The sequence below is a fragment of the Ovis canadensis genome, chromosome 1 (genome assembly GCF_042477335.2).
Source record: "Ovis canadensis isolate MfBH-ARS-UI-01 breed Bighorn chromosome 1, ARS-UI_OviCan_v2, whole genome shotgun sequence".
NCBI lineage: Eukaryota > Metazoa > Chordata > Mammalia > Artiodactyla > Bovidae > Ovis > Ovis canadensis.
In genome coordinates this window covers 68,726,168-68,738,932 of record NC_091245.1, presented here as the reverse complement: position 1 = coordinate 68,738,932, position 12,765 = coordinate 68,726,168, and the positions used below count along the sequence as shown (strand labels likewise).

Genomic DNA, 12,765 nt, shown 5'->3' with positions numbered 1-12,765 from the left:
ATTAAAGTATTCTAGTTTTCTAGCAGTAATGGAAAATAATAAGGTAATAATTTATATTAGAATGTAATAACTCAAGTATTCATGATGTAATCTATGTAATCTGTATAAGAATAATGAAAAAAACTAGTATAATAATTATCAGAGGAAAAGATGCAAAATATATTTGATTAATCCAACAAATGAAAGAAAGGAGAATAAAAAGAATATAAAACAGTAAAATAGAAAACAAATGGTAAAATCATAGCTATAAACCTACTATATCAATAACTGCATTGTAAGTAAATGAACTAAATACTCCATGTAAAAGAGTGAGATTGTAAGACTGGATAAAAATACAAACAACTGTGTGCTGAATACAAAGTTTAAAGGATGCAAATATTCAAGGACATAAGGTAAAAGTCAATGGATAAGAAAATATAAGCTTAGGAACACCAAATGATACTTATTTATATCAAAGTTACATATTTACTGGTATCAGACAAAATAGACCTGTAAATTCAGAAGCATTATAAGAGATTAGAGGGCCATTTCATGATTGTAAGGAAGCAATGCAACAGGAAGCAGGCTATTGCAGCAATCCATACCAGAGATGATGGTGAGCTGGACTGGAAAGACAACTGTAGATGTAAGAAGAAGTAGTCAAATTCTGGATCTATATTGTGGGCAGGTGCCAATAGGATTGATGTTGTATTTGATATGGGATATGAAAAAAAGAGAAGTATCAAGGATTCCAAGGTTTTTTCCTTGACAAGCTTGTTGAAAGGCTGTGTTGTTTACTGAAATGCGGAGGTTTATTGAGATGTGGAGTTAGGAAAGAGAAATAAAACTTTCATTTGGCCAAGTGGAATAGGATTTGGAGAAATAGCAGTAATTCACTTCTGTTCATTCAGTGCAGTGCTATTGAGAAGGAATTTGGACACGCAGGAAAATATCCAAAATCACTGCACATGGTGATTGCAGCCATGAAATGAAAAGACGCTTACTCCTTGGAAGGAAAGTTATGGCCAACCTAGACAGTATGTTAAAAAGCAGAGACATTAGTTTGTCAACAAAGGTCCGTCTCGTCAAGGCTATGGTTTTTCCAGTAGTAATGTATGGATGTGAGAGTTGGACTGTAAAGAAATCTGAGCACAGAAGAATTGATGCTTTTGAACTGTGGTGTTGGAGAAGACTCTTTTTTTTTTTTTAATGTTAGCTCATATGTTTATTAACCAATGTACAATTACTTGTCTTCTGGTTTGTTGAAACAATAGGTCAGACAACATTTGCCACAATAATGTCTGTCGAAGTGACTGGCCATAAAAACTCCAGCACCACATTCATCTGAGGGACACTCCCTGCGAAGGCGACTGATTTTCCCATTCTTATCCACCTTATAGTATTTCAGAACAGCCAATTTAACCTTCTTTCTCTTATGCTTGTTCTTCTTGGGAGTGGTGTAAGACTTCTTCTTCCTTTTCTTAGCGCCATCACGGAGTCTCAACACTAGATGAAGAGTGGACTCCTTTTGAATATTGTAGTCAGACAAAGTACGTCCATCTTCCAGTTGCTTGCCAGCAAAGATCAGTCTTTGCTGGTCAGGAGGAATTCCTTCCTTATCCTGGATCTTGGCCTTTACATTTTCTATTGTATCCGAGGGCTCGACCTCAAGAGTGATGGTCTTCCCCATCAGGGTCTTCACGAAAATCTGTGTCCTGGCGGCGGTTCCACCGCAGATGGCGGATCCGAAAGCTGGAGAAGACTCTTAAGGGTCCCATGGACTGCAAGGAGATCCAACCAGTCCATCCTAAAGGAGATCAGTCCTGGGTGTTCATTGGAAGGACTGAGGCTGAAGCTGAAACTCCAATACTTTGGCCACCTGATGCAAAGAACTGACTCATTGGAAAAGATCCTGATGCTGGGAAAGATTGAGGGCAGGAGGAGAAGGGGACGACAGAGGATGAGATGGCTGGATGGCATCCCTGACTCAATGGATGTGGGTTTGGGTGGACTCCAGGAGTTGGTGATGGACAAGGAGGCCTAGCATGCTGCAGTTCATGGGGTCACGAAGAGTCAGACATGACTGAGCGACTGAACTGAATTGAACTTGGACACACAAATCTCTAACGTGGTGTAATGCCTTCATTTTTACAGATGAAGATATAGAGGCTTCAAAGCTTACTTAAGCTTACTTACTTACTTACTTACTTGCCACAAATAAATGGCAGAGCCAGAACTAAAATCTAGTCTTTTGGACTAAGTCTAGAGTCCAAAACCATACTGTATGCAATTTCTAAAATTGCTTTGTTGAACAGCAGAATATATTTCAAATGGAATAGCAATAGTTATTATTAAAATGTATTGAGTACATGTACTATATGCTAGGTATTGTGCTAAATACTTGTTACTTTTCTCTTTAAACTTTTTTAAGAGCCCTTATTTTTTTTGTTGTTGTTGTACATTATATTCTTAGTATTTATTTATCTAGTAACTTTTTTGTGTGTGAAGTTGTTTATTTGAATTTTATTGATTTAATAGTTGGGTCTGCATTTAATTTATACTTTTATTTTGGCATTATAGACATTTAAGAGTTACAAGCTTACATTTATAGTTTTTTCTTTTTAAAAAATTAGTTTATTTTAATTGGAGGTAATTACTTTACAATATTGTGGTGGTTTTTAGCCATACGTTGACATGAATCAACCATGGGTGTACATGTGTCCCCCCATCCTGAACCCCTCCCGCCTCCCTCCCCACTCCATCCCTCTGGGTTGTCCCAGAGCACTGGCTTTGAGTGCCCTGCTTCATGCATCGAACTTGCACTGGTCATCTGTTTTATATACGGTAATATGCATGTTTCAGTGCTATTCCCTCAAATCATCCCACCCTTGCCTTCTCCCACATAGTCCAAAAGTCTGTTCTTTGCATCTGTGTTTCTTTTGCTTTCTTGCATATAGGGTCCTTGTTACTGTCTTTCTAAATTCCATATATGTGTGTTAATATACCCTATTGGTGTTTCTCTTTCTGATTTACTTCACTCTGTATAATAGGCTCCAGTCCACCTCATTAGAACTGTCTCAAATGCATTCTTTTTTATAGCTGAGTAATATCCCATTGTGTATAAGTACCACAACTTCCTTATCCATTTGTCTGCTGATGGACATCTAGGTTGCTTCTGTGTCCTAGCTATTGTAAACAGAGCTGCAATGAATATTAGAGTTCATATGTCTCTTTCAGTTCTGGTTTCCTCAGTGTGTATGCCCAGCAGTGAGATTGCTGGGTCATATGGCAGTTCTATTTCCAGCTTTTTAAGGAATCTCCACACTGTTTTCCATAGTGGCTGTACTAGTTTGCATCTCATCAACAGTGTAAGAGGGTTCCCTTTTCTCCATATCCTCTCCAACATTTATTTTTTGTAGACTTTTTGATGGCAGCTGTTCTGACTGACGTGAGATGGTACCTCAAACTCATTGTGGGTTTGATTTTCATTTTTCTGGTAGTGAGTGATGTTGAACATCTTTTCATGTGTTTGTTAGCCATCTGTATGTCTTCTTTGGAAAAATGTCTGTTTAGTTCTTTGGCCCACTTTTTGATTGGGTTGTTTATTTTTCTGGTATTGAGCTGCATGAGCTGCTTGTATATTTTGGAGATTAATTCCTTGTCAGTTGTTTCATTTGCTGTTATTTTCTCCCATTCTGAAGGCTGTGTTTTCACTTTGCTTATAGTTTCCTTTGTTGTGCAAAAGCTTTTAAGTTTAATTAGGTCCCATTTGTTTATTTTTGTTTTTATTTCCATCACTCTGGGAGATGGGTCATAGAGGATCTTGCTGTCATTTATGTAGAGAATGTTCTGCCGAAGTTTTCCTCTAAGAGTTTTATAGTTTCTGGTCTTACATTTGGATCTTTAATCCATTTTGAGTTTATTTTTGTGTGTGGTGTTAGAAAGTATTCTAGTTTCATTGTTTACAGATGGTTGACCAGTTTTCCCAGCACCACTTGTTAAAGAGATTATCTTTTCTCCATTGTATATTTTTGCCTCCTTTGTCAAAGATAAGATGTCTATAGGTGCGTGGGTTTATCTCTGAAGAGCCCTCATTTCTATAGATGAGAACACTGAGCTTTTGAGTTTGAGTACCTTTCCTGAGCTCATACAGTTGGTGAAACTAGTTAAACAACAGGGAGTTCAACTCTTGGACCCATGCTTCGCTTTTCCTGGTATGATAGAAGATAGATACTCAGACTGTTGGGCCCCACTTCATTTCCTTGATTCTTTCATGTGTTTATGGTTGGTTTGTACAGAGATTATTTAATATTTTGGGCCTCCAGTTTTTCCTTTAGATTTTAAATTTGACTGAGGAGTCATTTCCATCTAGTACATTTAGGGAACTTATTACATGAGGCTCTTTTTCTAGAGTCCAAGATAAATGTTTTACCAGGACGCAGGGATGACTTCTGAAATTTCAGCAGCTGTAACTGCTGTCTTTTTGGAACAAAGAAGTAGTTAGAAATCATTTGTAGTAGTAAAAGCCTCCTCTTCTTTTATGATATAAGAGCCTTTTTGTTTTTGTTGACCTCTGAAAACTACAGAGAAAGTAAAGTGAAACCAGCAAAAAAAAAAAAAAAAAAATCAGAAAACCCAACACTTCAACAGAATTACCTCCTCAACCCAAACTGAAACATCCTCAGAGGAAGGGAGCTTTTTTTTTTTCTCTTTAATCTGAAAGGCAGTGTGAAAGCCTAGGTAGTCTCTGGGACTACTTTAATCAACGTAATGTACCCTGCAGAATTTCAGGCTTTGGTCTAGTACAAAGAGCCACTCAGAGATGAGGCCGGGAGTGAGTACTTTCTTGGGGCATTGGACTAAAAATTGCTCTATGTGATAGGAAGAGAGGTCCAAGAGGAGTCAACTGTGTGGTCCATTTTGCCTGGATTGATTCAGTCTGGAAATGGGTTATGTTACTAAAGGTGTGGCAGCAAAAACCAGCTGGTCCCTCCATCTAGCATGATTTCCTTTACTAGGCACTTGTAAGAAAAAAAGTGTACAGTGATGTACTTTTGTTAGTTCAGAGGTTTTTACCACTTTATTTTAAAGCTGCATTGTTAATTCATAGGACTTAAAACATGTATGGCTGTCCCTTTCATTTTATCATTCTGAAATAAATCAAAGACAAAATTTTTTTCTTCCCAATGAGCTTATCTGTTTGAAATTATGGGGTGTTTGTACATATGGACTCCTAATTACTCAACTGAATCTTTGTGCTTTCAGTGGAAGTTGGTGAGGCATTGTTCTTTCTTAGCGTTGGAAAGAACTTTTACAAAAAGGCAGACTTGCTCTCTCTCTTTGGAGTAATTACAGTTTAGTTTATTGTATAATGAAACAGAGAACGCTACAAGTACATTTTTTAAAAAAGACTTAATCTCCCCGTTCCTTTTCAATTAAAGTTGAGTGCTCTATCTCACTATAATCTCAACCCTTGAGTATTTTCATCCAAAACTTTTGCTTTAACGAAACTTCTGGCTAAATTAAACAGGTTTTGAGCATAGGCATTGTGTGCTATGTGGGATCATGCTAGCAAACATGAAGATTTTAGCTGTACAACTAAAATAATACTCTCATGAACAATACTGATTGCTGTTTGCTATTATTAGCCTGAGGAATTTTTCCTGAAGGCACATATCTCATATTGTGAATTGCTTGCTCCCTGGAGTATCTAAGTACCATATTTTCTGACACACAGTCCATACTTTAAAGTCTATCTTTTATCCATTCCATACGGTTTAAAGTATGATTTCAGTGACTGACAGTTTATTAATAAGGAGGAATGCTCATTTTTTAAGAAAACTGGGAAAACAGAATAATCTTTTACCAGTACAAAAACACTGGTGACATTACCCAGTTTCCTAAAGAAATATTTTGTTCATCATATCTTGAAATGTGAATCAAAACACTCATGACAGGTGAATGAACAGAGAAAAATTAAGGTATGGGCACAAACAAAAGTAGCATTAATAATTCAGGTAAATAAAATTTGTATACAAAAGAAAACTGTCAAGGTGATGGAGAATGTTTTTGCAAGTACAGGACATTTAGGCAACAGGAAAATGAGTAGAAGTTTGAATGCTTTACATTTCGCATAAGGGTTTTATATAGTCTGAGCTTTCCTAATTCTATTGTTCAGCAAACATGTTTACTACTGACCTATAATCTTTCCTAGGTTAAATGAATTGGAGTTTTTCTTTTATTGACATTGCAGCAATTTTAAAGAATTAACGACAGGTAGATTGTAAACTGTTCTTTAATATTTTATAATTAAAACCATTATTTTCTTGCTTGAGTCATTTATACTAATTTTATCCTATCTCATTGTTAGTACCTCTCAGTAGGCCTCTCTGTGTACATGGCTGTTTTCATTTTTAAAACACAGCATAAAAACATTACTCACCAAAGGTATATTTGGGTAGAAGTTAGGAGAGCAATTTGTTATCAACAAGAATAAAAAAATGCATTGACAAGAATTACTGTTTTCAAGAAAGACCTTATTTTAGGCTGGAGGAGTTGTCAATACCTGCATGAGAATGACACCTGTTTTTTTTTTTTTTTTAGTTTGCTTTGTTTATTCAACAATTATTTACTGGGAGCACATTAAGTATGTGGAAATGTGATACAACTTTAGGGTAAGACAATGAGAGATAATATAAAGAGCAGTGGGACCAAGTTAAATAAGACCAAGGAATAATGAAAGTTAAGTAGAGGAGGGGACAAAAATACTTCCAGAAGAGGGAACAATGTGGGCTCCACATGAGGAAATGGGGAGCCTGCAGGCGTTTGGAGTAGCAGAGCTGTGTTGTGGAAGGATAAGGGAAAGAAAGAGTGGAGAGGTGGTATTTGAGGCAGGCAGGGGCAGATTATCCTTATATAAGAAGAAGACAAGGAACTGTTGAAGGGCTTTAAGCAAGGAAATGGCTGATCACATTGGGGCTATTGAAGGATCACCTTGGCAAACGTGTGGAATATGATTCAAGCGAGATATATGCAGAGTTAGTAAGGAAGATATTGAGTAATCTGGTGGAGGTATGATAACTGCGTTAATTAATGGAGAGGGGATGGCGGGTTGGGTATAGATTGTGAGCAGTTTAGGAGGTAGAATTGATAATCATTTGGTGACTGGAAGTAGAGGGTAGGGGGAAAGCTGGAGTTTTGTGTAACTTTTAGGTTTCTGACTCAACAGCCTGGGTGAGTTATGGTGGAATCAGGCAGTGTAGGAACAGAAACATGTTTGATGGCAGTGGTAGTTGTGAGTGAGATAGCCAGACCAGAAGCTTAGACTTGTTGAATTTTAACCTCAATGTCCCAGTGTCAAGAGAGAATTCTAGGTCAAGGATATAGATTTGGGAATGTTTTATTTCTAATACAGCTAATGCTTCAGATGAAGATATGCAGCTTCTAAAAATAGCCTTTCAGTATTTTATTTTTTAAGTGGAAAAATACATACATGTGGTAAACAGGTTAATCACATGTATACAATAAACACGTCTTCCTCCCATTCTAGACTCACAGTTCCTCTCTCCAGATGTTGCTATTGTTAAATAGTTCCAGAAATGCACTCAACATTTTCTTTCCAAGTACAAACATAGATGTCTGTGTGTGTACAAATAGGTGTGAATGGAATAAATATAAATACACATGTTTAAATAGAAATGGTAGTATGTTATATTTACTCTTCTGAACATTATTTGGTTTTGTTTTTCAGTATGTCTTGGAGTTCATGCCATATCAGTGCATTATCCTTTCATAAATGGACCTAATTTGTTAAGTCATGTTTAAGATTGATGATTTCTTCTTCCAGTTCTTATGATACAAAGTGCTTTAGTGAACGTCTTTGCACATATAGCTTGGTTTATTTTCTCTCCTCCCTGGAGATAGATTGGTTTACTGAAGAACCACTAGTATCAGTGTCTTTAGGACTTTCCTCTTGGACTAGTCAGACTCTAGTAGGGTTACAAAGATGCCTACGATCTTCTGCCTGGAGGGCAAATGTGTGACTGCCAATATTCTGAGGGCCAAGGAGATAAGTATGTTTTAAGTACGGCATTCCCCCAGTGAAAAAGCTGGCTTAAAATTCAACATTCAAAAAACTAAGATCATGGCATCTGGTCCCATTATTTCATGGCAAAGAGCTGGAGAAAAAAATGAAAACAGTGACAGATTTTATTTTCTTGGGCTCCAAAATCACATCAGATGGTGGCTTCAGCCATGAAATTAAAGGATGCTTGCTCCTTGGGAGAAAAGCTATGACAAACCTAGACAGCATATTAAAAGGCAGAGATATCACTTTGCCAACAAAGCTCTAAAGCTGTGGCTTTTCCAGTGGTCATGTATGGATGTGAGAATCGGACCATAAGGAAGGCGAGTGCAGAAGAATTGATGCTTTCAAATTGTAGTGCTGAAGAAGACTCTTGAGAGTCCTTTGGACAACAAGGAGATCAAATCAGTCAATTCTAAAGGAAATCAGCCCTTAATATTCACGGGAAGGACTGATGCTGAAGCTGAAGTTCCAACACTTTGGCCACCTGATGTGAAGAGCTGACTCACTGGAAAAGACCCTGATCCTGGGAAAGATTGAGGGCAGGAGGAGAAGAGGGTGATAGAGGATGAGATGGTTGGATAGCATCACTGACTCAATGGACATGAGTTTGAGCAAACTCTGGGAGATAGTTAAGGACAGGGAAGCCTAGTGTGCTGCAGTCCATGGGGTTGCAAAGACTGAACGACTGAATAGCAACAACCTGCTCTCAGCTGGACCTGGTATTTCTTGTTCATGGACCCTGTTACCCACCCTGTTTGCTTCTTCTATAACATTAATTTCATCTTTTTTCTTAGATGAGAGAGGGGAAGAAGTGGAGGAGATGTGGGGATCCAATTTTGCCTCTTAAACCAAGGTTTCAGACAGTCCTTTTTTTAAGTCACTTTCCCCAGTTCTCCTTGCTTGCAGAAGGACCCTGGAATTCTTACTCTCAATCATTGTAGGGATTCTGCTCTATCAATTATGTTGATTCACTGCTTTCTTTACTACTAGTTTGAGAGTCAAGTGTTGTAGGGTCTGCTGTGTCACTTACCATTCTCAATTTATTTACCAGTGTCCAAAAATATTGCCATCTTTCATGATTACCATATCTCATTTAAAATAAGTGATGTTTCTGGAGGGAGCAAAAGTGGTAGCTGTATGTTCAGTCTTGACATTATATTTGTTGGTCTGTATAGTCTCTCTAACTTGCGAACTTCTCATCTGTGAAAAGGAATAATATGGCTCAGATGGTAAAGAATCTGCCTGCAATGTGGGAGACCAGGGTTCAATCCCTGGGTTGGGAAGATCCATTAGAGAAGGAAATGGCAATCCACGCCAGTATGCTTGCCTGGAGAATTCCATGGAAAAAGGAACCTAGCGGGCTACAGTCTACAGGGTCACAAAGAGTCAGACTCAACTGAGGGAATAACACTTTCACTTCAAAGACAGACATTACCGATAGGTTGGACCAGTTGCTATTTTTACTGTGGGTGCTGGGTCAGAGATTAAGACACAGTAGACAGAGAAGACAGAAGACACAGTATTTAAAACACTGCCCTTCTCCTCTGATTGAATCAGGTTTGTGTGCCTTGATCTCTTTACTGGAGAGATGATAAAGTGATTAACTCACTCTTTTATTGGGGATCCTAAAATGTCAGTATGTCACTGTGTGTAGGTCTTCCCTCTTGGGTTAGTTGGAAATTTCTCATATTCTGCTTGGGAATGGAAACTTATTGCTAGGCCTTAGAGCTCTAAACAGATTAAAGGCGCAGTGAGCCTTGTTCTTCATTCTGCAGGTTTGAGCAGAGGCCCTGTTCTTTGTCACGTCATTCCTGTTCAGCTACGTCAGTGTCCCTGAGTCTGGGAGCTCTCAGGTTCAGTCTTGCTGAGGGGAAAAACCTCTTATCTTCTGCTGGGGTGGGAGGGAGCAGTTTCATGCCTCTGTGGGTTGTAGGAGGAGTTCTAGGAATTGAATTCCTTTTAAATCAACGTGCCTCTCAAACTTTGATGTGTTTACAAGTCACCTGGGAATCTTGTTCAGGTATCCAACCTTAATTCAGTGGGTCTGAGGTGGGGCCTGAAATTCTGCGTTTCTGTCAAGCTTTTTATTTTTGTTCACACCATACATGTGGAACTTCCCAGACCAGGGATCAAATCCACGCCCTCTGCAGTGGAAGTATGGAGTCTTAAGCTCTGGACCATCAGGAAAGTCCACTAACAATCTTTTTGAGAGATCTGTGTGACTGGTCCATAGACTGCGAAGAACAAAGCTTTATATAGACTATCCTCCAAATTTTCCTGCTGCCTTGAACTTTACTTTCTTGGGGTTCTGGTGACAAGTTGCTTGTGGTTAGTTTTTCTCTGTACATGCTTAGGCTTCAGGTTTTCCTGCTTTGTGAAAATAACCACTGGTTCATATTGAAGTGAGATACAGCTCTCTGTTCTATTTTTGCCTGCTCTTCTGCTTTCTTTGTGGGTTTGTAGCTTTTGAGTCTTCTTTTGTAATTTTAGTGGGGTGCTCGAGGGAGCAGAGATAAACATAGGAGTTTATGTTGCCACATTCTCTAAAGTCAACTTAGATGATTATAGGTTCCAAAAAAATATGTTCTAGTTGTAAAATTCTAGAGACGTCAGTTAGGAGATTATTTGTTGAGCTACCAGGAGGGAATGGTCAGAAGTCCCAGCCCCTTTTCACTCTTGTTCCATCAGCTATATAACTACTTAAGATGTGTAACTAGCATCCATGAGATATAAAACTGGGTTGCTACAATACCTTAAAGAATAGGAAGAGGGAGAAAAAACACAAGTACTATGAATAGGGTGAATTTGGGTAATTATGAATTCAACAATAGGTGGTTTGCAGATCTATGGAAATTTTTCCACCCTGAATGTCTTGAATTTTGGAATAATACAATTTTAATTCTGATTGAGTTTAAGCTTGGAGATTCAGGGCAATAAGTATGTAGTATCAGAGAAACAACCACAGATTATAAGCTGTAAAAGAGTCTATCTATCTGTCATGACTATCTATCCATCCAGATATACATGTAAATGGATATATATCCCCTGTTTTCCATATCCTCCAGAATTTATTCACATATATGAAAACAAATATAAAATATGGTTTTACTTTTCTTTTTTTTTTACACAAAAGATAGTTGTTATATATACTGTTCTACACATTTTTTCCCCATAGCAGTATTTCATGTACACCCTTATTCTTTTAAATAGTTGCATACTATTCCAGGATATGAATATACCAAAGTTAATTTATTTCATTCCCTATTGGACATCTGATATTTAAGTTGTTTGCAATCTTTTGCTTTTACAAGTATTGCTGAAATCTGTGTAATTTCAAATATATGATTTTGATTAGTACTCTTATTTTGTACATTAAAAAATCTTTGGTCTGTTTAGAACTTAATCTGGCTTAAGGTATGAGGTACAAAAAGATCTTCACGACCCAGATAATCATGAAGGTGTGATCACTCACCTAGAGCTAGACATCCTGGAATGTGAAGTCAGGTGGGCCTTAAAAAGCATCACTATGAACAAAGCTAGTGGAGGTGATGGAATTCCAGTTGAGCTATTTTGAATCCTGAAAGATGATGCTATGAAAGGGATGCACTCAATATGCCAGCAAGTTTGGAAAACTCAGCAGTGGCCACAGGACTGGAAAAGGTCAGTTTTCATTCCAGTCCCAAAGAAAGGCAAGGCCAAAGAATGCTCAAACTACCACACAATTGCACTCATCTTATATGCTAGTAAAGTAATGCTCAAAATTCTCCAAGCCAGGCTTCAGCAATACGTGAACCGTGAACTCCCTGATGTTCAAGCTGGTTTTAGAAAAGGCAGAGGAACCAGAGATCAAATTGCCAACATCCGCTGGATCATGGGAAAAGCAAGAGAGTTCCAGAAAAACATCTATTTCTGCTTTAAACTGTAAAATTCTGAAAGAGATGGGAATACCAGACCACTTGACCTGCCTCTTGAGAAACCTGTATGCAGGTCAGGAAGCAACAGTTAGAACTGGACATGGAACAACAGACTGGTTCCAAATAGGAAAAGGAGTATGTCAAGGCTGTATATTGTCACCCTGCTTATTTAACTTCTATGCAGAGTACATCATGAGAAACGCTGGGCTGGAAGAAGCACAAGCTGGAATCAAGATTGCCGGGAGAAATATCAATAACCTCAGATATGCAGATGACACCACCCTTATGGCAGAAAGTGAAGAGGAGCTAAAAAGCCTCTTGATGAAAGTGAAAGAGGAGAGTGAAAAAGTTGGCTTGAAGCTCAACATTCAGAAAGGGAAGATCATGGCATCTGGTCCCATCACTTCATGAGACATAGATGGGGAAACAGTGGAAACAGTGTCAGACTTTATTTTTTTGGGCTCCAAAATCACTGCAGATGGTGATTGCAGCCATGAAATTAAAAGACGCTTACTCCTTGGAAGGAAAGTTATGACCAACCTAGATAGCATGAAATTAAAAGATGCTTACTCCTTGGAAGCAAAGTTATGACCAACCTAGATAGCATATTCAAAAGCAGAGACATTACTTTGCCGACTAAGGTCCGTCTCGTCAAGGCTATGGTTTTTCCAGTGGTCATGTATGGATGTCAGAGTTGGACTATGAAGAAAGCTGACTGCCTAAGAATTGATGCTTTTGAACTGTGGTGTTGGAGAAGACTCTTGAGAGTCCCTTGGACTGCAAGGA

General features: G+C 38.2%; 1 protein-coding gene across 1 annotated transcript; it reads right to left on the bottom strand.

The window, feature by feature from the left end:
* Positions 1-1,174: 1,174 nt before the first annotated feature.
* LOC138434392 (ubiquitin-ribosomal protein eS31 fusion protein-like) lies at positions 1,175-4,490 on the bottom strand. Its single transcript, XM_069579075.1, has 2 exons — positions 4,412-4,490; positions 1,175-1,731 (listed from the first exon to the last, which is right to left on the bottom strand). Exons 1-2 carry the CDS (start codon positions 4,488-4,490, stop codon positions 1,223-1,225), a joined length of 588 nt encoding a protein of 195 aa, XP_069435176.1. The 3' UTR covers positions 1,175-1,222.
* Positions 4,491-12,765: the final 8,275 nt, after the last annotated feature.